Below are 22,546 nucleotides of genomic sequence, written 5' to 3' on the forward strand. Positions count from 1 at the left end.
GAGATACTGAGTCCAACCCATGACCGAACGCCGCCACGACAACCAGGCTGTTGGGAAAATCTTTATTTGTAACAAATAGTGTTATACGGGGAAAAAAACCCCAACTTTCTTAAGAAAGGATGTTCTTTGATGTTTGATCTTTGTAACCTTCAAGACCAATGAACAAGAAGAAAGATTCAATCCATGAAAGAGATGGCAGCCAACGAGCAATGATGTCAAGGTGTTAGAAAAACAAACTGAAGTTTAGGGCATGACATGCTTCATTGATTGCAGACCTGGGGGAGAAGGTTAACATAGTTTGGGAAGAAAGATGTACCGCTGAAAATAGACAGGAAGAATGCAGAATTTACAGGCCACAAGGACATTTGTCAGAACTCATGAGATAAGAAAGAAACTCATAAAACCAACTCCATAATTGTGCTGCAGTCAGCTCCAAGTGGGTAAAAGGCAATTCTGGCAGGGGGGATCAGAGACTACTGACGCAGGAAACCCACTGACTGAAAAGAAAGGAGAAACTGAGCATGCAACTAATTAGCATGAGAAGAGAGAGAATCATTAACTGATAGAAGATACAATATGAATACTGGAACAGTGTCACTTGTAGCCAGTGAACACTGATTCCTTTGTTTGCTAAAGTGTAAAAATAGTTAAAAATTTTGATTATCGGGGGGTGTGTGTCAGGAGGAGCAATTCCCCCACGCACCTCGAGCCAAAGATAAAGTAATGCCTGCTCGGCTTTCTAATACTGAAATTACAGTGTTAGAGAGTTTTATTTTCCCGACGTTTTCAGTGACAATTTCTGGTGATTCAGATGGAACCTGCATCCAATGCTTGACAGATTCACAGGATCGAGAGGACTCCAGTGTGCACCAGAGGTTTTTCAGGGAGATCCTCTGGTCCCCTGATCTATTGAGTTCAAGGCATGGCCCCTGGGATTTATTAAGGTGTTACTGGGGGGGGGGGGCTGGAAAGTCTCGCTGGATTAAGGTAAAGGGAACTTGGAAACTAGGTTTTGGGCTAGTTTGCGCATAATTATGGGGACATCCAGAGTGCCAGCCCTACGGAAGGTTAAAAAGTGTGAGCAGGTTTTGCACACCCCTCAGGGTTAAAAGTGTGAGTGGCTGTTGCACATCACTCTCAAAAGGAAATGTGATTGTGTTTTATTATATTCTATGAAGGGTTCTGGTCAAACATCAAAAGAGGGGGCTTTGGAGAAATCACGCCTAGGATGTATTTTGAAGCGGTGGAGGGAGGTGGGAGGTGCAACAGGAGGCTCTCTCTCCAGAAAAAAGTTAATCGAATACTGTAATAATTGGTGGCCTTTGTACTCTTTGGATGATGGTGAAAAATGGCCAACGAATAGAACTTTAAGTTACAATACAATGAAAATACCTTGTGAGCACTGATGCATATGGGCTTGGGAACTGGGACACCAACCGTACAATTAACACACGAATAGCAGGTGGTTCTTCCAAAACTCATTTATCAAGGAACAAAGCAAGTTGTGGGTACTAGTCTCATGGTGACCTTTTCCATGGCAGGTAATTTGACTACAAGCCAACCACTTTATCCCATAAATGACAGCCTGAGTGAGCCTTCTTTGAGCTCTCCCTGCTAAGCAGCTGGCTGCATGGCAGTGATCTCCCCCTGTGAGCTGGGACACCTCTCACAGTTACTCCTTGAGGTCGGGAGACCCGAGCCCAACTGCAGGTCCCTGGTAAGTGACTGGGGGATTATATAATCTTGTATTAGAGTGCACTAGATTTTGTATTGGTAACTGATTTTGTGTTGGTAATTTTAAATCATTATTATATCCTCTGCAGTAACAGAGTAAACTTTTGTTAAGTAACACTTTTACAACATCTTTAATAAAACCACTTTTTCTGATACCTTTGCTGGTGGTTCTTCAAGTGGTCTAAGTCGCCCACCTGTGACACCTCCTTCTTTGCACAAGGCTCCAACACGTTCAAAAGCCACGTGCCTGCACACCCATCCCTTGCTCCATTTCAGGGCTACATCCTGCATCTGCGCTCACTGTCCCCTAATGTAGCCTGTTTCTCTCTTACCAACAAACCACATGGCAAGGACTTCTGTGGCCCCCCTGTCCCATGCTACACAATATAGCACTGAAGTGAGGTACACTGGATTTCTCAAGGAGTTCTCTGTGTGTCACAAACGTGGATGTAATGGTTGATAAAGGCAAGGATAAATAATTTGCTGATCAAATTAAGTCTATAATAATAAAGTTTGCAATGGAATGGTTAATGTTTTACTTAGGTTGCAAAACGTTAAATTGCAAAATGCTAAACCGCAATGTTGTGTTGCCATGGCGAGTTCTATCCTCTTATGCTAAGTCTATGCTTAAGTGCACTTATAAGGAAGAAAAATCATGAAGCTACATACGAAGGACAAAGGGGGTCGGCTAAAGGGACCAGAAAGAGGACCTACTACCTTCATCTGGGGATTGCGACACGGCGAGTATTGAGGACTGTTGACTAACCAGACTGTTGGCTGGCCCCTAGCAACAGAATGAGGTCCACACAGTGAGAACCAATGATGAAGCGGAAAGAGACTAAGGGGGAGGGGGTTGCAGCAAGTATAAAAATGCGAGCTTTGGTTTATTGAGCTTGCGGACGGTTGGCGGAGCAGGAGACTCCCTGGCCGCCCAGCGCCGTTTTGCTCATTTGCCTTTAATAAATTTTGGTATTTCAAATTTTAAAATTATTTGTGGTCTCTTTAACAGTGGAGAGGGATGCCTTTTATGATAAGGTAACCCATGTAGTTGATCAAGGGAAGCCAGTTGATGTACTACTTTCAGACTTCAGCAAAACTGTTGCTACTCTCTCACAGGTTCCTTCTGCACAAAATGTCCAGCACACAGCTGGATAAACACATTATGTGGTGGGTGAACAATTGGCTCATGGGTGGAGCACAGAAGGTAACAGTGAATGGAGTGACATCAGACTGGTGACCAGTCACTAGTGGGGTTCCACAGGGCTCTATCTTGTGCTCTTCAACATCTTCATAAATGGCTTGGACACAGGACTGGAAGGGATACTAAGCAAGTTTACAGATGACACAAAACTGGGAGGAGCTGCCTTGAAGGGAGAGAGGCCCTGCAGAGAGACCTTGACAAATCAGAGGGCTGCATAATCACTAACCACATGACGTTCAACAAGGGAAGTGCTGGATTCTGCACCTGGGATGGGACAACCCTGGATGTTCATACAGACTGGGGAATGAAGTGCTGGAAAGCAGTGCCATAGAAAGGGACCTGGGCATCCTGGTCAATGGTAAGTTGAATCTGAGTCAGCAGTGCCCTGGCAGCCAGGAGGGCCAATCGTGTCTTGGGGGGCATCAGGCAAAGCATCGCCAGCCAGTCAAGGGAGGGGATTGTCCCACTCTGCTCTGCACTGGTGCAGCCTCACCTTGAATATTGTGTGCAGTTTGGGGCACCACAATACAGGAAAGATAGTGAGCTGTTAGAGAGGGTCCAAAGGAGGGCAACGAAGATGGTGAAGGGCCTTGAAGGGAAGCTGTATGAGGAGCAGCTGAGGTCACTTGGTCTGTTCAGCCTGGAGAAAGAGGAGACTGAGGGGAGACCTCATTGCAGTCGACAACTTTCTCATGAGGGGAAGAGGAGGGTCAGGTACTGATCTCTTCTCTACGGTGACCAGTGACAGGACCTGAGGGAGTGGCCTGAAGTTGTGTCAGGGGAGGTTTAGGTTGGGTAACAGAAAAAGATTCTTCACGCAGAGGGTGTTTGGGCGCTGGAACAGGCTCCCCAGGGCAGTGGTCACAACACCAAGCCTGTCAGAGTTCAAGATGCATTTGGACGATACTCTCAGGCACAAAATCAGGTCTGACTCTTGGGAATGGGTGCAGGGCCAGGAGTTGGACTCGATGATCCTTGTGGGTCCCTTCCGACACAGCATATTCTGTGATTCTGTGAGCCCAATAAGAAGCAGGCATTTCTCTCCTGCAGTAGCAGAATTTGCCCAGCTCACAGTTCTGATTAATGTAATGTCTGTTCAAGATTATTTCTCCCACCGGATCCATCAGGCTTAGGTGTATTTTAACAGTTCTAAGCCCCGAGACAGGCAGACTTGCATTCACAATGAGTTTCAGAAAAGCAAGTTTTACTAACTCAGCACTGTGGGAGGGCACAGAAAACACCAACAAACTCTTGCTCTCATCAGTTGTGTCTCTGCTGCAGATGGCACGGAGCACAAGTTCTTCCAGTGCACTGTGAACTTTGCTTGTGGATGAGAAGAGGGGAGGGGGAAGACCAGGAGCACAGAAATTATCTAGGAAAAATTTGATGCCTGTTCTTAGGACAAAGAATTCTAATTCTGTAAACTACAAAAGTGACATTTAAATGTAAATTTAAAAAAACATCAGGTGAAAGGCGTTTTAATTGAATGCAATTAGCACCACAGACTTGAGCACACTGTTCGCTGTGTAGTAGTCCTGTCCAGCATATAAATCCCAGGGTACAAGGTGTGTTGGCAGTAGGGAAGCTTTGCCTATAAGATTTTTTTCCTGCACTTCTGAACTCCACACTGACAGGAAATTTCTGTCTCTGGCATGCTTCCAGCTTCATAGCCATAATCCCACGTGAGTTCGGTTCCAGCTTTCACATGTCTAAGAAACAAAACACTCGGTCAATTCGTTTGAACTGAGTGAAACGGTACTGTGTTTACAATTTGTCACCAATGACTCACATGCAAACCCAAAAACTGTATGGGGCAGGGACCATCACACAGGCAGCTTGTTGGGAGAGAAACAAGATATATAAGGAGTCTCTGACACACACATGGTGCTTGGCCTACCAGAGCTGTACAGAGTGCAAATACCCACACATAGATGAAAAGAATTTATCAAGCAGTGCAATAGTGTCGGGGTCTAAACAACCTGCTTTTAGACAAAATTCTGGGAAACAAAAATCAAACAAAACAACAACAACAACAAAAAAAGGAAAAATACATAAGTGAACACATCCTAAATGAGAACACAGTTTTGTTATTTTTACTAAGTCCAGTGCATCATTGAAGTTTGAACAGATCTCTAGATATGCTGGCCATCTTTGGCCTGACAAGCTACGTTTTAATGCAATTGCACTATCTATATGCACAAAGACTCAGAATTAAACACATGCTCCTCATGAACCAGCTGCTCTGACAGTACATGAAAGAGAAGAAATTTCTAAGGTAGGAAATTCATTGCCAAAAAGGAATGCCAAACTAAATACCTTAGACTAATATGCTGAGGGACAACTGATGGAAAATACAATAAAATATGAGCATTATAAAGAAGAGAGTAATTCTCCAATGTTTCTCATTGGATACAATGTAAGGGACATCCAGTGAATTACCAGGCAGCAGGCTGAGAACAAACAGTGAGGACTTTTCAAACAGCACATTTTAACCTGGGACTTGCTGCCTTAAGATGTTCTGGAGGTCAGACATACAAAACAAATGAAAAGGTGACTGGGCAAGTTCATGGAAGGTACACAATTAAGCTCAATGATCCAGATGAAGTCCTTAATGTAGAAAAGTTGTAAAGGGTGATGTCCAGTAAACGTGAGAGCCAGTCAGGGAAACTCTCTTTCAACAACCCTTCTCTTTCCCTAAGTGTCTTTGCTGATCACTGTTACCTCTCTCTACTTGCCTCAGTCCCCACTACACTCTTTACAGAGTACCTGAGCCAGAAAGTCTCTAGCTAAAACAAAATCTTTTTTCTGACATATTTCAACACATTGTCTTCACAATTTTTGGAAGCCTCCCAGTGCAATCCACAGCATCTGTGTTAGTTTGGACCAGGGTTGCAAGACTCTAGAGAAGATCAATGTTCCCAGGAACTGGTTTGTCTGGGACAAATTCTCTCCTATTTTAAGTTCTTGCCTAGTATCACAGCTGGTACATGCATCAGCCAGATTCATTCAGGCAATTAATCCTTCCACTCCTGGGTTTAGCTGCCCTCTTCTTATGTCTTACTGGAACCAGCTCTCTGTACCACCCTTTCTATCAGCCACTAAGGAAATACCTGCATCTTTTGCTTTCAGAGCAAATTTTCACCCTTTAAGTATCCTAATGCCACCTCCCTGGGACATGTTGGGCTACACAAAGTCCTGCTTCTCTTGATAGCTGTGAGAAGGCCTGAAGCTAGCTTGTTTGGCCCACAAAGTATCTCAACCTTAATATTCTACATTTCATCCTGCCCTATGGGACCAAGATATGCAGGCCATTCTTTGAGACAGAACAGCGGGATAAGTGAATCTTGGCTTTTAAAATAACCATGCCGAGTTAAACCTATTTGTCCACTGAAGAAAATTATCACTGAAATGGACACATCAAAATTAAGCTTCCCCACTTCATATTTCAATGCAAAACTGAAGAAAAACTCATCAGTGATAATCAAGAAACTGTATTTCTTCTGTTTTTAGTGCACAATAAGAACTCACCAATAAAAAGGTAATTTTGTGCTTTCATGATCTAAGCATCTTCCTCACCCCTCAGCATAATTATGTCCTAATAACTAAATACTGATTTTTTTTTTCCCCTAGTGCCTTGAATGAACAACATTTAACTTCCAGAAATTCACCTGTTTGTGAAGAATGCCACCCATGGAAAACTTCTGTTGTGAGTCTCTACAAACACGCTTTGTGCAAAGAGATTTGGGCAACAGCTGTGCTGTAAAACAGGAAATCTGTATTAGAAACAGTGACACACCACATCATTGGCTGAAAAACCTATTTTGTGTCAGATATTTGTCACCAGAAAAGGTAGTTTCTTCCTTCCCATCTCCAGCCCACACAGAATGTCTATTACTCAATGCCACTGCCACTTATTTTTGCAATAATTATGTCTCTTTAAAGTATCACTTTTTGCCTATGAAAACCAAGTTCTTTTATCAAGTTGTTCTCCAGAAATTTATGGAGAAAATTCATCTTAGATTCAGAATGCACCACAAATAATCAGTATGTGACAGATGTATCTTGCTGTCAGCCAGGGGAGCAGTGCAAGGGAGCAAGCAATGGAGTAAATGATCGTGTGTCAGCAAAGTGCCAGATGTGAAAGGTGATTCAGGTGCTCATAGGAACATGTGTATGCTCATGGCTGCAGAAGAAAGGTTTCTGCAAGATGCATTACTAATCTTAACACCATATTACCTCTGCAAGGAAGAACAGCTTAAACATATTGCAAGGATTTTGCTGTAAGACACATATTTTGCCAATAAAGAGAAATAAGTCCTTTGCAGAGCACATGCAGAAATGTCTATCCATCTTAGCTGGAGGTACTTGGTAATTCATTACTATTTATTTCTTGGCAAGTCAAAACTGAGAGACTTATTTAGTAGACCCGTACACAGTAGGACAGACCACTTTCTGAACCTGTGATTGAACAGTAGGGAAGTTCTGTAAAACATCAAAACACTTGTCCTAAACCAGCACTAACTAGAATTTACAATGGCTGGGAGAAGGCATGTGGATCAACAAAACGTGCCATTTGCTCTCTGGACCTCCCAGAAGGCCATCAGGATAAAGGCGTCACTCATTACTGGGAAATACATCACTAAGGAACCCAGTGGTGCCAACACTACAGCTGGTATGTGGCATGCATCAGCTTGTGAAGGCACTAACAGTGACCCAGCCTACTGTCCTGTCACTTGTGATGGCAGGGAGGACCACACGTGCCTTCCTTTCATGCATCTACCTCATATGTGGTTTATGTGCAAAAGCTTTCTAGCTTAAGCTTAAATAAATAAATGATGTATTTGCAAAGACAATGGAGAGAACGCATGCAACTTTTTACTTACATTTAGAAAACGACCCACATTTCCTTCTTTTGTGGCATCCAGTACATAAATATTTTCTTCACTAGCATTCTTCGGAGGCATCCCATCTCTATCAGCCTCCTCACAAAATGCATCTTGACTTGACTGCCTGCTATTTTCCTCTTTGCAGTCAGCTTTTAGGGGTATATTATTGGATGGCCTCGCAACACATGTGTCATCCAGCACACCTGACTTGCCACAATCAACACCCTGCAGTGACAGACTCTTTGTTTTGCATCTCGCACTGTCCACACCAACAGACTCAGTCTGTCCAATTTCCATTGGATGGTCTTCCTTCTGCTCCTCGGTGGATTCTGTCAATGGACATGTAATTATTTTTCAACATCAGTTTAAGGCCAAAGCCTTTCCCTTGTTTGGCCCTGAACTCTTACCCACCCACTCTTAAAAATGTCCTCCAAAATCTAACCATCCTGCTATTTACAAGTCTATAACACAATCGCCCTTTTCTATGCCTCTCATCAATCCTCCCGCAAATGACTGTTTCCCGCTGTAGTGTCTAAAGCACTTGCTCAAGGCTCCTGAGAGTGACAAAGTCTCTTACTCTTCCCAAATCCTACTCCAGACTGATTTCTTCCACATAGCATTTTTTCATCATTCTCCACCTTAATTCCCAAGAGAATTACAAACTATAATTTAGACAGAAACAAGATGCAAGTGCAAATAGCATTGGTTTCACACTGCCTCTCCAGCTTGAGGTCCCCCCACCCCTGGATTATATCCTGTTCAATTTTTGTTGACCAGAATATGTACTGGGTGTGACACAACAAGATCTGCAAGACTGACTTTCCCACAATTGTATTGTATTTAAAAGCTGCTGTCAGGAGAGTTCAACATGTCCCCAGATCAACTTTGCAGGCAAAAGACTGTCCTGTACCCAGTACAGTAGTGCACTGTGTTATGCAAGGCAGCAATAATTTCTGTACTACTGAGCTCTCTTAAAACAGCTTCCACATCATGCAGACATTGTTCTACTCCAAGAACAGGCCTGCCCACGCTGTCTACATTAAAAGTCTACCACCTGATGGGACACAATCATTCTAAGAATGCGGTATGTATACCTTCAAAAACCTACTTTCTTTTCCTTTCTTTGTTCCACTGTTTAGTTTTGTTTTGCTTGACTGATGAATCTGAGAACTATTATCTTCATCTGAGCTGCCACTGTGCACCTGTGTGTCAAATGAAAAGGCTGTGATGTATTGTTGCTGTGTGCAACTCGGAGTCAACACAGTACAGCAAGTGGCCTCTAGAACTCTAGGGCTGCAGGTTCAAACCTTCTGTAATGCATGGCTGTGGCTGAATTTGAAAAGTTAATACATTCACTGCAATGCAATATTTATCTTAATTTCAAACGATCCTTCAAAATAACCTGGAAGGAGTTCCCCATGCAACAAAACATTTAAGTAAGTGTCTAAGTCCCAACAATTTCACCAGAATTCTAAGTTGCTGAACCAAAGCCCAAACAAACATGCTTTTTACAGAGTTTCAATGAAATGAACAGATGTGGCAGGATTTCTCCTCTCCTGCCACAAAAAGGCAACCACTTACGGTAGCTCCAGAATGGAGCCAAACGTTAACATGAAAATCCCATGTGCATTTTGTAAGTGCAATGAATCCAATAAAACCTACAGAGTAAGTTTACCCCAGTTTTCCTCCTTTACACATATTTGCAGGCAACACTTCACACTCAGATCAGATCAAATTCTCCCAACTCTGCCACTGCATGAAAAAATCGCGTACAAATCCCAAGATTTTCCTCTCTCCTTGCTACGCCATTCTTTTGGGAGGCATCACAAAAATATTATCACTCTCACACCCTAACCCTGTAGTTAGTGACAACAGGAGGTGGAGGGGGAGAATAAATTCCTAACATTCTCAAGGCTGGAGTGTAAGTGAAGGGTGGAGAAGGGAAGGCTGTGGGAGTAGTTAGTGCTGGTCTGGAGGAACATGCTGAAGGACTGATAATGGAGAAGGGATGGGGTGCAACTTCCAGCATGGCAGCTTAGCTCACAGTGTGACACAATCTCCTGAAGAAAGGTCATTAGAACTATCTAAATGTAAAAGTTGAAAAGGTCAGAATTAACATAAATATTCAGCACAGAAAAATGAATCTATTAAAGCCTATTATTATTATTATTATTACCATTTTTAGCTGGTGATTGTGGAAAAAACCTGTTCTTCCAGGCCTTGTGGTTGCAATACTCGAGTTCTCTGGATGAACCCTGTACAGAAAGGTCAAAAGGAAATTATAAAAGACAGACTCACAAGTAACTCTCACAACACACATTTCTCAGCCTCTGGTTCTAGTCTCTTCTCTACAAGAGCCGACAGCAGAGCCTGCAGTCTGGCCTCACCTCATGTTCTGTGATTATTTTGCCTTTAAGAATTGAGGACCTAGGCTAAGTTCTCTGTAGTATTTGTAAAAAAACAGTTGTTCATACCTTTTGAGGGATCAGCAGCTGCTGACAGTTTGTTTCCCAACTGTCTAGCTGAGAACCAAACTGTCTGCTGTTTTACTATTATTACATCAGATCACCTCAAAATAGAGCACCTACAGACAGAGTTTTGCCTTTTTCCTGCTACTACTTTCAACAGTTTTAATAGTGCAGCTTCCAAACAGGAGAGCAAAGATGTTGTGGGTACATGGGACAGCAGAGGGGGAGAGATGCAATATGTGGCAGGTTTAGAAAATACTTTCCTCAAAAGGACCTCAGTCCTTCATGTTAGGAGTTGAGGAAGATGGGAAGTAGTATTTGGTATATACATTTAAAACATCTAAAGTCACATTAATTTGGATTACATTCAGACTGCAGTAGAAGACACCAGTTTCAAAACTAATATTAATATCTGTAAAATGTCTAGCAATAAATAACAGCCCTTATTCAAGAAAATTTTCAATGTAAAAAAATGTGTTTTCCTGCCACAAAAAAGAAAATCCTGGTACTTCTTTGGGCTACTGATAATTGCAAGAAATGCTGCTCTTTAAGGCTTTCTTAAGATTTAAACTCCTTTGTAAATTCAAAATGTGCAGAGGCCACAAGAAAATGTGACATTATTACATGGTTACATTGTTTATTCTTTTAAAGGCAATCTGTTTGGGTGAATGACGCATCAAGCCTAGCACACTGATGTCCTCTTAAATGTTCCTCAGTCCAGCTGGACTGACTGTCATTTCTTAAGAGGCAGAATAACAATGTCTTTTTGTCTGTCATATTTTTTTTTTATACAGCCCAGGTGTAAACCATTTTTTTAATCTCAGGAAAGGAAATTAACGAGATTTAAGGTAGCAGTGTAGTACAGGCAACTTTGAAACTCTGCTTGCCTACAATTTTTAGTAATGGCACTTAGCAGAAGTAAAAACTAGCTGATTACTTTTAATTATGTAGTTAGACAATGATGAATTCACTAGGCCAAGATACTGAAATGCAAGTGAGAAAATAGTAGCAGATATTTTTAGAAGTTTCCATTTGCAATTTCATGGTTCTTCTCAAAAGTTCCACAATAATCTTCTTCTATGAGAAGAGCGAGAATTTGCAATCATTTGTGAGTAGTACACAGAAAGTGCTTACAAAGTAGTGTAGCAGAGCAACAAAGAAGCTCCCAACTTCCTTCTGAAAAGACTTGAGCATGCTATTGACACAGCCACGTGGTTATTTTGCAGTAATTTTATTTTAGGAATGCTGATAGGCTATGAGACCCTGAGTATACAGTGAAAACGTAATTCACTGCAAAGGTGAGGTGTTGTCAGACTCCTAGCAGGAAAGGTTATGATAGAAATAAGAAAAGGTTTAGAGACTGGTAGCAAACGACAGGACAGTTAGTGGCTAATATGTCATTAAACCCTTCAGCATCATCAAGTATCTTTACATGATTTATCTCAAGTATCTTCTATTAATTGTTTCAAAGTTGCATCATGATTAATGCCCTGAACAGATCAAGTACATCCAAGAGATGAACTGGCTTTCTAGAAAATGCCAAGTGGTACACATAGTAAGTAAAATTCACATAGAGGAAAACTCTGTCCCACTAAAAGAAATAATTGGGAAATAACAAAGAAGTTCAGAAAGAAAAAACCCACCCTCATTTGAGGACATTCAGTTCTACTCTAAGTTACAAAACAGAATTTCTAGAATAGCAGAATATTGATTTTGTTATGCTTAAGTTTATTTTGATAAACTTACAGGGTTGATTTATTTTCACTATCCACAGCTTGAGACAAAGATTCCTTATTCTCAAGAATGTCATGTTTACCAGTCTGCACTAGTTCAACGACTGAATTTGAACAATCAGTGTCAAGTTTTCTTTTTCTGGAAAAAACCCCATGGTTTCTGTCATTCACAGCACTCCTTTCTTTCAGCTCTTGACCAGCATCTCCCAATACTTCAGCTCTGCTCATTAATCTGCCTGAAAGCAAAAGAAAAGGTTGGTTTGCTTTTTGGTTTTTTTTAATGTTTGTTTTCTTACTTTCACACTATCATAGGTCAAACTGACATTAAAAAAATACAAGAACATTACTTGGGAAAGCAAAATTTGAATGCAGTCTGTGATTCTATGATGTCAATAGAGGCTGACATACAAACTGAATTAGACATACAGCCCTCAGTACAGCATGCACAGACTTATGAGGTAAAAAAAAAATCAACAGTCTGAGACAGACTTTGCTCCAGAATGTTTTGATTATTTGTCTGTCACCATTGCATTGCAGAGTTCTTCAAGGTTCTTCTGTCCATTTGATCATGTTGCAAGTTAAGATTATATTGACACACTTCTCCTCCAACCCCATATTTCCGTGTTCTCAAAAAAAATCCAGGGCAGAGGCCACAAGAGAGGGAAAATTATGCTACACATCTTCCACAGGTCACCTTCTGTTACCTGAGTAGGTACAAACAAATGTCCCCTTGTCGATATCATCCAGGCAGCGGACACCCCAGCCTTTCTTTTCAGTGTTGAACACCTGCAACCTGACTTGAATGCCATGCTGTACAACTCTGTTCTGACACATCAACTTGTCGCACCTGCATAACACACTGCACTCGTAAATTCTGTCAAGAGGAAGAAAAACAAAACACAATATAAAACACAATATAAAAGGATGCACTACTAAAACAAAGTTTCTATTATTAATTTCCCTTCTAAGCATCAATAAGGCAGTGGACTGAAAAGATAAAGACTGACTAAAACTGGTTGTGCAGCAGTGCTCTGGAAATCGTGACTTTTTTGATTGCTGATTCATCAATTTTAAGAGTCTGTCAGCTAGATTTTGGTATCAGCAGACAAGAAAAATAAATGCTAAATTTTTGTTTTATAGGAGTAAATCTCACAGAAGCAGAAATCCCTGTGAAGCACCTCATTCTACGCTGGAACAGATTTTAGCAAAGACAACCTATATGCCTGAACCTCAATGCAGTTGTCATGAGTTTAAAGATTTAACGAAGTATATCTAAAAGAACTCACAATTGTGATTTTTTTTTTACATTTGTTTCTGGGTTCCCTGACAGCTTTAATTCTGCACATTAACCATAAACTAACATCGCACAGCAAGAGAGAACTGAAAGGGCTCCTTAAGCCTGTGGGTTAAAGCCCTTGGCTATTGCAGAAAGCTGCTTTGCACGATTCCTCTTCTAAACACTTGAAGTAACTGGCACCTTCTTCAGGCCACATATTAATCCACAGGAGCTGAATAATAGAAAGGGCAAACACTTGAAGCATTGGATGGCTTTGGAGACTCTTGGAAGAGGCACATATAACCAAGTCTGGCAACAGCAGCTGGTCAATGCTTCTTTAGGACTCTGGTCACTCTTTACACTTTTCTTAGACCTTAATCTAAGCTGTGAAAATTGTAGGATCTGCAGTAGAAGAGTTTTTGGGTTTTTTCCTCCTATTACTCAAGTCACATTGATTATTTTTTATCATCCTGATCTGTCAGTAAAATTGTGACAAAAATAGAAGGTTTCAGTTAGCCAAAAACTCCAGTTATCTTAATCCTGTAGCACTTACACTACAGGAGTAAAATAAGAGCATACAAATAAAATAGCAGTTAATAGTTCAGTCTTTCTTACCCACTAGGAACAGGTCCCTCCAGTCTTTTGTAACGGTATCCACGGCATCTTTTACTACCTGAAGATAGAGAAGTTTTACTACAGCCTCTTGCAGTTAGCTGTAGGCATGCACATTTTGACCTAAAAGTAAGAATAAAACTTCTCAGAATGTATTTGGAGCAGCGCAAATCAATCATAAATCTAGGTAAGTTGAAATATACTTAACTATACACACACAAACACACACACATACACACACTTGTATATATACATCTATATTCCCCTTCCCCACTTCTTTTATGCCACAAGGCTGTTTCAGGCACCCTACTTTGTCTCTTGGCTGGTTATGTGCACTTTACAATAAACATGTTCGCTCCACCCCAACCTCATTCTTCCACCAAGCTCCTTAAATGGCACATGCAAACAGCTGAAGTACAACAGAAATTTATTATAAACGGGACGCTATCAAATGTATGAATGAATGAAAATCACCTCTTCTGGTACAGCATTCCAGCCTGTTACTTTGTTACTTTCCTCCCACCTTAGCCCTCAGGAAGTGAAGAATTTCACACTGTGGAGAACTCAAGCAACAGCGCTTGTCTTCACCACCGTATGGCACAACAACTGCAAAGAATCACAGCGATCGTGCAAATCCTGAATCCTAAAACTGCACGTCAAGAGCATTTCAACTCTTGTGGGACTTCACTGCTCAGCTGAAACTAAATCATTTTAATTATTGAAGCTTCTTTATACCAGGCTGTGATTTCAAGGTCTTGTTGGGTCATGGGCAACTATGCTGCACACCAGCACATGCAACTGCCTCAGCTATCAAAAATACAAAATGGATCCAATACCAGGTAACACCTACAGATGGAGATCAGACAAACACCCTTCAAGAAAGCAGACAAAATTATCACCAAACTCTCATACAATAACTGTGGCAGGTTCCCACAGAGTGTCTGTAGCCCAGAGTTACTGAGATCTAGAAAAAGCAATGAACAACACTATTGGAACTGCTCAGACCATAAATGTATTCTGTGACCACAGGCTTTCATAGTTTCTGTTTAGACAAGGGGAAGAAAAGGATGTAGAGGTTGGGAACAGGGTTGTTTCTTCCTCTGCCCTCCCTTCAGGCTGTCCCATCCCACCTCTAGGATACCACAGTAGGAGCTGCAGCAGATATTGTCATGTGGGATCCTTCCCTGCCTGCCAGGAAAAAATTCTTCCTCTGCTGGCACAAGAGTCTCTTTCCTACACCTCTTCCAAAGGCAACAGCCCTGCTTGTCAGCTCCACCTGGAGGAGAAGCACTGCCAGTTTGTGAAGAAAGGGAAAGGAACAAAATAATCCACCTGTTGAACACTTCCTTCACTACAACAGAGGGTGGACCAGGAGGAGCACCCAAGTTCTGGTGAAGAGAAAGACACAGTGGTGTTAGTCAATACCGAACATGGCACAAGACAACTCCCGCAGATATTCCAGCAGCATTGGTCCTGTTTGACACTGTTTGGTACTGTGCACCTTCACACACCACCACACTGCTGTTGTGGCATCGTGTCACTGGACTAGGATTAGATTTTTCTACCTACCTATCAATGCAGCCATCTGTGCAGTCACATGAATCCACAAACAGGCTGGAGAAGTTGTTGAGATAATATCCACGTGGCCATGATGACTTCCGATATTTGAAATAAGGTAACCTTGCGCGGTCAAGATTGTTACAGAAGGAGATGGGCACAGACTCGGCTCCGTTGCTAATATCAAAGTCAAACACAAGGGGTTCGGGATTCATGGTGTTCCTGCCCAACAGTACATATGTGTTGAAGGAAAAGTGATCAACAAATAAGAAATTGCACTTTGTTTCAAACAAATAATTTTGCACATCTCGAAAGCTTCTCAGACTCCGACCGCAAGGAGCTTTGTAATTCACATCCAGTGATTTCGAAAGGCAGTCTGCTTTTGCGTGCCGTCTTTGAAAGTGAAACAGGATTGGCATCTTCAGAGGGTTTTCACCCTTGTAGGAGCCTGCTGCTCTCTTGGCAAGACATGCACTAGAGCACTTGTGGTTCTGATACTGTAGGTTTAAAGGTAAGTGTTGAATTTCGCTAGATGCTTTTTTAGTCCCTGACCATGTTCTTTCCATCTCCTCTTTCTTGTTACTTGGAGTAGAAGAGAAAAAAAAAAAGAAAAAAGAGCAGCATCTTAGACAACCAGAGAAGCATTCAGCTTTTTAGTGGTTCAATATTTTTAGCACAGGAAAGAAACAGCCCATTCCTGGAAGGCCTAGGGTTTCACTGAAACACTGTTTCACATGGTATTACTGTCCTAACTTCATATGAAGATATATTCAGTTGCATTAAAAAAGAAAAAAAAAAAGCAACAGCTTCTTAGCTTCTTCACAGAAAGAACTTACATGCTAAAACACAGAAAGGACATTAAAAAAAAAAAAAAAAAGAGACTAACAACATATTTACCCCCCAATCAGTACCAGAGGCTAAGTACAGAGGGACTAAGTCACATGCCTGACAATATGCAAAGTACAGAAAGCCTGAGAACTGCTGCTTAAGTCCTAACCCTGATAATCCTGGTAATACTCATGAATCTTCATTCACAACCTAATGCCCTATTCTGCAACGTTCTCATGGGTAAATTAGACAAGTCTACTTAAAACCTCACATTTTCCATGTAAGTCAAGTCAAAAACATTTTCACTTTGAAAGCTGGCAGAATTCAAAACTGGGTTTAAAACACTGACTTTAGAAATACAAACTGAGAACTCTCTCAAATGCAGTAAAGAACATGTCAAATAAGGAACTGAAATAAAGATGCTGACCTGTCAGAACCTTCTACAGCATTTGCAGTGTTGTCATCTGCAAGAAGATGCTGCAATTTGGGTTTGGTTTCCTGTACTCCATCTCCATCAAACCCATCACTTACTGAGAAAAGTGAATGCAAGCAAAAATTTCGTCAACTCACATTTCAATCTATAATTGAATTTAGTTACTAAAGAGAAAATTGACAAAATACATTAAAAATAATGCATTGCTATGAAGTACAGCTAACAAAGAGCATGTCAGTAAGTGTCCCACTAAAAAATCTTCCACAGTTTTCAAAGTGACCAGAAACAACACGCACATGAAACACATTTATAGATTTCCCTTCATTATTTGAGATAAAAGAATGCCAAGGTATTTCAGCCAGTGGAGCCATGCACAGAATAACTCTGCTTGCAGACAGCTCAGGTTCATCAGGGCTTACTAGTTCAAACCGGTTCCCTTGGCACAAGTATTATCCACACACACAAACCACAGAAATACAAATCCAGGTGAAAGTTCACAGTCCAGTACCCGAGGAAATTAATAATTATATTTTCCCCACTGTAATGCTAATGGCGTTCTCAGATCTGTTTTATTGATTTCAAAGGAAGGAATTAAACTTCTAGTGAGTAAAACAGGAAAAAAATGAATCCACATACCAAACAAATATAACTGGGATGCACATACCGTTTGTCAAAGTTAAGAGATCACTTAGATTAGCTTCATTCACCAGTGCCCAAGCCTGCCAGCACTCTGTGCAAAAAAACCCAAACCAAAGCAGATACTTAATGTAAGTGAAGTAATGGTAATAGGGAAAACAAGGTGTAAATCCACCAGAGATACTTGTTTCCTCATTAGGCTAATCTAGAGTATTGCAAGACTGATACTATTAGAAACCTTTTGCACCACAGACCTTAACAGACACATTTAAGAACTGCAATAAAACTACAGCTCACAGTAGTAGTTGTAAATTAACAGTGAATATCCCTTGGCTTTTGGAAAGCTGTGGGAATACTTCCAAACACACACAAACTGGTGGCCTACAGTAGCAGTAATACACAAAAAGACAACTTAGTGTGAGTTTCTCTCTTTACTCTGTCATCAGTCTAGTTATCTTCGAGCTAAGAAGAGCCACGCTTTGTCTGAAAAAGTGTATCGGCAAAACAAGAAAACAGCAAAATGCACCTGAGATCGTCTTTTTTTAAAATGAAGAGACTTTTTAAAAATGCTTAAAACCACCAACTACTAAGTAATTTAAATTCAGAGATATCTGAATTATGTCAGATATCTCAAAGACCTACACAAAGCAGGCCACAGCTCCTCTGCAGTCCAGCTCAACAGCTACAAGGATTTCAAACCTTGGTTTGTGGCAGTTCCATTCTTGATCTTTTCCTTTAGCAACAGCAGCACATTTTGCACCTGCTCAAATATGACATCCACTCTTCTACTTCCCAATTGAGTCCAAAACGTTTTCAAATCACCTGAAATGCAAACTCCTGTTTACAAGTCTGTACAGCTCCCGAGAAGTCTAGAAATACATTGTAACTTCTAGTGGACTATTCAAAGGCTCCCGCTCATTTCATTTGGAGGCACTTCTCAAAGACCAGTCAGGACAGCAGAACAGCTTAAACCTTCAGAAATCTATTCCTAAAGCTAATCAAGAAAGTGAAACAGAAGTCAAGTGACGAACTGGAGTGGGTTCTGATGGTCCATGATGCTCCTTCAAGCAACCTTTGAAGCATGTCACAAAGGGTGCTGTGGAAGCCTTTCTTCAAATACCAGAAAATGAGTCCCACTATAAACAAATCACCACTGAAACTCACAGGAGTGGCAAAGGAGAATATTTTCAACTCAGTGAACTGCATATATTATTCAACAAAAGACATTCAGAATTTTTTTTTTTATTGCTGTAACCTCTCTGACTATCCTGTCCCATCAATAGTTTTGGTATGTTTTCTAGAGAAAAAAAATATTCACAATATTTTCAGATAAAAGCAGTTTGGTAAATTTTGTTCACCAAGTGATATCAGTTGAAATAATTAATATACCCCATATGTCATGCCTCCTTCCTCCACTAGAAATAGTTATAAAGAACATTTTGTTTAAAGAAATTCAAGCTACTGGTTCAGAACATACCTTCTCTTCCAAAGGTATTTTTTTTGAGGTACTAAGCCCATTCATGAAAGCTTTTGTTAAAACATGAGCAGTACATCTTTCTCAAGGAAAAGGAAATAGGGTTCAGTGTGTCAACAGATGATGCCTGAAAAAAGAACAAGCTCTTTCTCATGGTTAATGTTCCTCTTCTTCAATGACCAAGCACAAAAGAATAAGCAAATCCTACTCCATTTCTAGAGGTAGAGTCCACTGTCAGACTAGGTTTACATTCCACTTTCAGACAGCAAATCTCAGTTGGCAAATGTGCTGGGGTGACAGCTCCCCAGCAGCCAAGAAATACTGCATTCTTGTAAGTCTTGTAAAAAAGTATTTCCTTCATTTTTGACTTACTAGAGAATGACTTCTGTTGCCCAAGGCACCAGAAGCAAAGACATTCTACTGCAGTACAGAGTGTATGGTTACTCTCAAAAGCATCATGACAGCAGTGAAGGGAGTAACAATCTTTTGTCACCACAACCCCATCTGCTTATGACACCAGCAGCTAAAAGTGTAATATTTAATATAAACAGGCAATGTTGAAAGTATTTCATCTTGTGAAAGAACTGATTTAGCACTAACTCTCAACATAATTTAATGATCTCTTATATTCACAGAATTTTTAAAAAAAATGTGAAAAGGTTAAAGTCCCATTACCAAAAAAGCCACAACAATTTTTGGAAGCCTACATTAGTGGTCCAAGAGACAATGCCTGCCCTGTGCCATTCCCATCCTTTGGCTGTGCATGACAGTATCACAAATTTAAAATACTGAGAAGTAAGTATATTTCATATTTGTGTTTCAAAATACATATTCAGGAATAGATCAAAACTGCTGTCCTCATTCATTACTGGTTTTCAGACACTTCAATACATTTACTAAATTCGGATGATTTTTTGGATTGGTGGATGTATTACTTCAGAGGACGGGTGACAAAACACAGTTTTTTGTTTCTGGGCCCTCAGCTATAATCATGCATAGGCCAAAGAGAAATAAAACATATGCTACTATGTGTAGTGCTCACTCACCTTAGAAATGCTTCCCCAGTTCTCATGCTGGAGTGTCCTGAAACTCTAGCAGCAAAAACTTTGTTTTGCACAGAGAAGCAAAGAACGCATATGAAGTTCACAGTACAATTTTCATTTCAAAAAAGACAGATGTCCACATCACTAATCTCTCCAATGTTAATGGTGCTACTGTCAACCCCAGACAGGAGGATAGGGAATGAACAGACATAGGAAGCAATTACCTTGTCAGCTTTCAGAATCATCTCACCAGCTGATGACTCAAGGTGTGGAATGGCATCTGGTGGCAATAGTTCTAAAACTGGCTGGAGGGATTTTCTTTTCCCTCTATAGAATCCTTGTGGCCACATATCACTTTTTTTTTCCAGCATTGTGCAGGGCAATGATGCTAGAGCAAGAAACAAGCAGCCAAGGTCAGGGCTGCTTATTCCAGCCACTAGAAAAACAACTCGTGTGCGTGTTTCCTGCAGTGCTGCTGACTAACATCTTAAACCATAAAAGGCAAAGCTATTGTCTTTCAGTGATCATTTTCACATCAGAAGCGGTGCCAAATATACACTACCTTCCCCTTCCCCTCCATAAATCCAAATTATACTACCTTTAATGCTCTCCTCCCTGGAACTGGTAAGGTTCTCCTCTTCAAAGAAGTCGGGCAGCACTACAAGTGGTGCAGAATGTACAAGTAAGAGATTGTGTGAGCAACCAAAATGGTTGTAGCTACTCAGCTTTTCAAAATTTATGCAAGTAAATACTACAGTGGGTATCAGCAGGAGCACTGTGTGGTGCTGTGGTGAAACAGCACTGTGGTGAAACAGTCATCCTCCTTTCAAATATCATCCCACACCTTGTCAAGACACAGTTGAGGAACACACAAATGAAACAAGCTGCATAAGGAAGCTTTTTTACGTAGTCATTTCTTACTATCCCTCAGTCATGAAGCTGTCACAGATGGCCCATACATTCCAGCACATTCAGGTGAGCCTACACAATCCCCACTGTCTATTAGCTCACAGTTCTTTTTTCTTTTTAAATTTGTGCTGTCAGTACTACAACTAAACTAATTTATTTAGGGAAAAGAAAAAAGGAAAGCTTCTTTTAGGTAAATATATTACTGAATCTGTTTCTTGGCAGAAGCAAGATGAAGCAAGGTATCTACACTGTAACAACAGTAAGGAGAAGCAAGGCAGCGCTCTTCAACCACATTGAAGATTCCGAATTTCTATCATCATGAATTACAGAATCAATTAGGTTGGAAAAGACCTCTGAGATCATCGAGTCCAACCTGTGACCGAACACCACGTGTTAACCAGACCATGGCACTGAGTGTGGCGTCCAGTCTTTCCTTAAACACCTCCAGGGACGGTGACTCCAACATCTCCCTGGGCAGCCCATTCCATTCCATTTATGTTGGCTACTTAATCTTTTCTATGCTAAAATTGAAAAAACACTGGAACAGATACTTCCTCTGGCTGAATGGGAAAATACCTTAAGGGAAGACTGTTGGCTTCTAGAACTGTTTCTCACAAGACCAATGACTGCTCAAAACATACACCTATTTATTTTTAAGGCTTACTTCTTTTCTCTTCCATCCTCCAGGGAGGCCGCTCGGAGCGCTGTCACTCGCGCCGGGGCAGTGCCAAGCCCAGCTCAAGTCGGGGCGCGCCGCGTGGGTCTCGCTGCGCTCCGGCACGGCCGCGGGCAGGGGCCGAGATGCCTGTCGGACGGGGAGCTGGCATGGGGTGAGCCTGCGGTCAGGGGCCGAGGCCCGGGTCACTCCCGCAGCCCTCAGGGCCTCGCCGCGGCCCCCGGCACTCCTGCTCCTCCTCCTCCGGCACCTGCGCCGCCGCCCGCCAGGGGGCGCAACCCCGCCGGGGCGCGCGAGCCGGCGGATCAGGGCAGGCCCCCGCGCGTGGGGATAAACCTGCGCGCACCGCCGCTGTCTCTGCTACTACTGGCTGCGGCGGCGGGAGGGGCGGCGGCGGTGGCCAATGAGAAGAGGGGGCGGGGCCGCGCACCCGCGCAGAAGCGGCGGAGGCGGGGGGGCAGAGCGAGGGAGTGGAGGTGCGTCCGCCATCTTGGAGGGGGCGGGTCGAGGGGGGGGGCGGGTCGTCCCCGGGGCGGTGTGGGGGCGCCGTCGCCATGTCGGGGCAGGGGGGAGTGAAGGCGGGATAGGTTGGGGGGCGTGCTGGTGTGGTCCCGCCAGGGTCGAGCTGCGGCGTCTTCATAAATGTGTCATAAATGAAAACGTATGATAACGAGTGAGCGAGTTGCGTAACTTAACTGCTGGCCGCTGCCTTTCGCCCTAGCTGGCTGTGGCGCTGCCCTATGAAGTGCTAAATTGTCGCTGCCCTTTTCGATTCAAAGTGTGAAAATAAAGGTTTGTGTCGCCCTTTAAAATTTTAAGGAGCGCTGCCTTTGCAAGTGTTGGCATTGTGGCTATGTAAAGGGGTTTTTCAGAGGGGCTAAAAAATAACCCGCCCTTAAAAGGCAGTGAGGGTGGTTTGTCAACCCTTTTTTGTCGCTTCTTTTTTTTTGGCCACCACTTTAAACTGTATATATGAACATAATACGCTCAAATAATTGTTAAAGGATCTCTAATCTCGTGGATATTACTAAAATATTGGGGAGAGAGCACGATAGAAATTTAATTTTTCTTTGGGGAGAA

At 41.9% G+C, this 22,546-nt stretch overlaps 1 protein-coding gene across 3 annotated transcripts; it reads right to left on the reverse strand.

Annotated features, from left to right (window-relative positions):
* Positions 1-4,122: 4,122 nt before the first annotated feature.
* On the reverse strand, positions 4,123-21,744 carry SETDB2 (SET domain bifurcated histone lysine methyltransferase 2). 3 transcript variants are annotated; one of them, XM_039382892.1, is made up of 14 exons: positions 21,455-21,742; positions 20,480-20,539; positions 18,064-18,186; positions 17,393-17,458; positions 16,723-16,825; positions 15,480-16,049; positions 13,914-14,033; positions 12,727-12,896; positions 12,036-12,258; positions 9,998-10,076; positions 8,930-9,023; positions 7,819-8,150; positions 6,604-6,692; positions 4,123-4,644 (listed from the first exon to the last, which is right to left on the reverse strand). In XM_039382892.1, the coding sequence occupies exons 1-14, from the start codon at positions 21,468-21,470 to the stop codon at positions 4,527-4,529; spliced, it is 2,163 nt and encodes a 720-aa protein (XP_039238826.1). In that variant the 5' UTR covers positions 21,471-21,742; the 3' UTR covers positions 4,123-4,526. The 3 variants fall into 3 exon arrangements, with proteins under 3 accessions (XP_039238826.1, XP_039238827.1, XP_039238828.1); XM_039382893.1 differs by lacking the exon at positions 20,480-20,539; XM_039382894.1 differs by lacking the exons at positions 4,123-4,644; positions 6,604-6,692 and having other exon boundaries at positions 7,890-8,150; positions 8,916-9,023; positions 21,455-21,744.
* Between the last annotated feature and the right edge of the window lie 802 nt (positions 21,745-22,546).

The sequence above is a fragment of the Pipra filicauda genome, unplaced genomic scaffold (genome assembly GCF_003945595.2).
Source record: "Pipra filicauda isolate LSUMZ 115617 unplaced genomic scaffold, ASM394559v2 scaffold28_size6257848_pilon, whole genome shotgun sequence".
NCBI lineage: Eukaryota > Metazoa > Chordata > Aves > Passeriformes > Pipridae > Pipra > Pipra filicauda.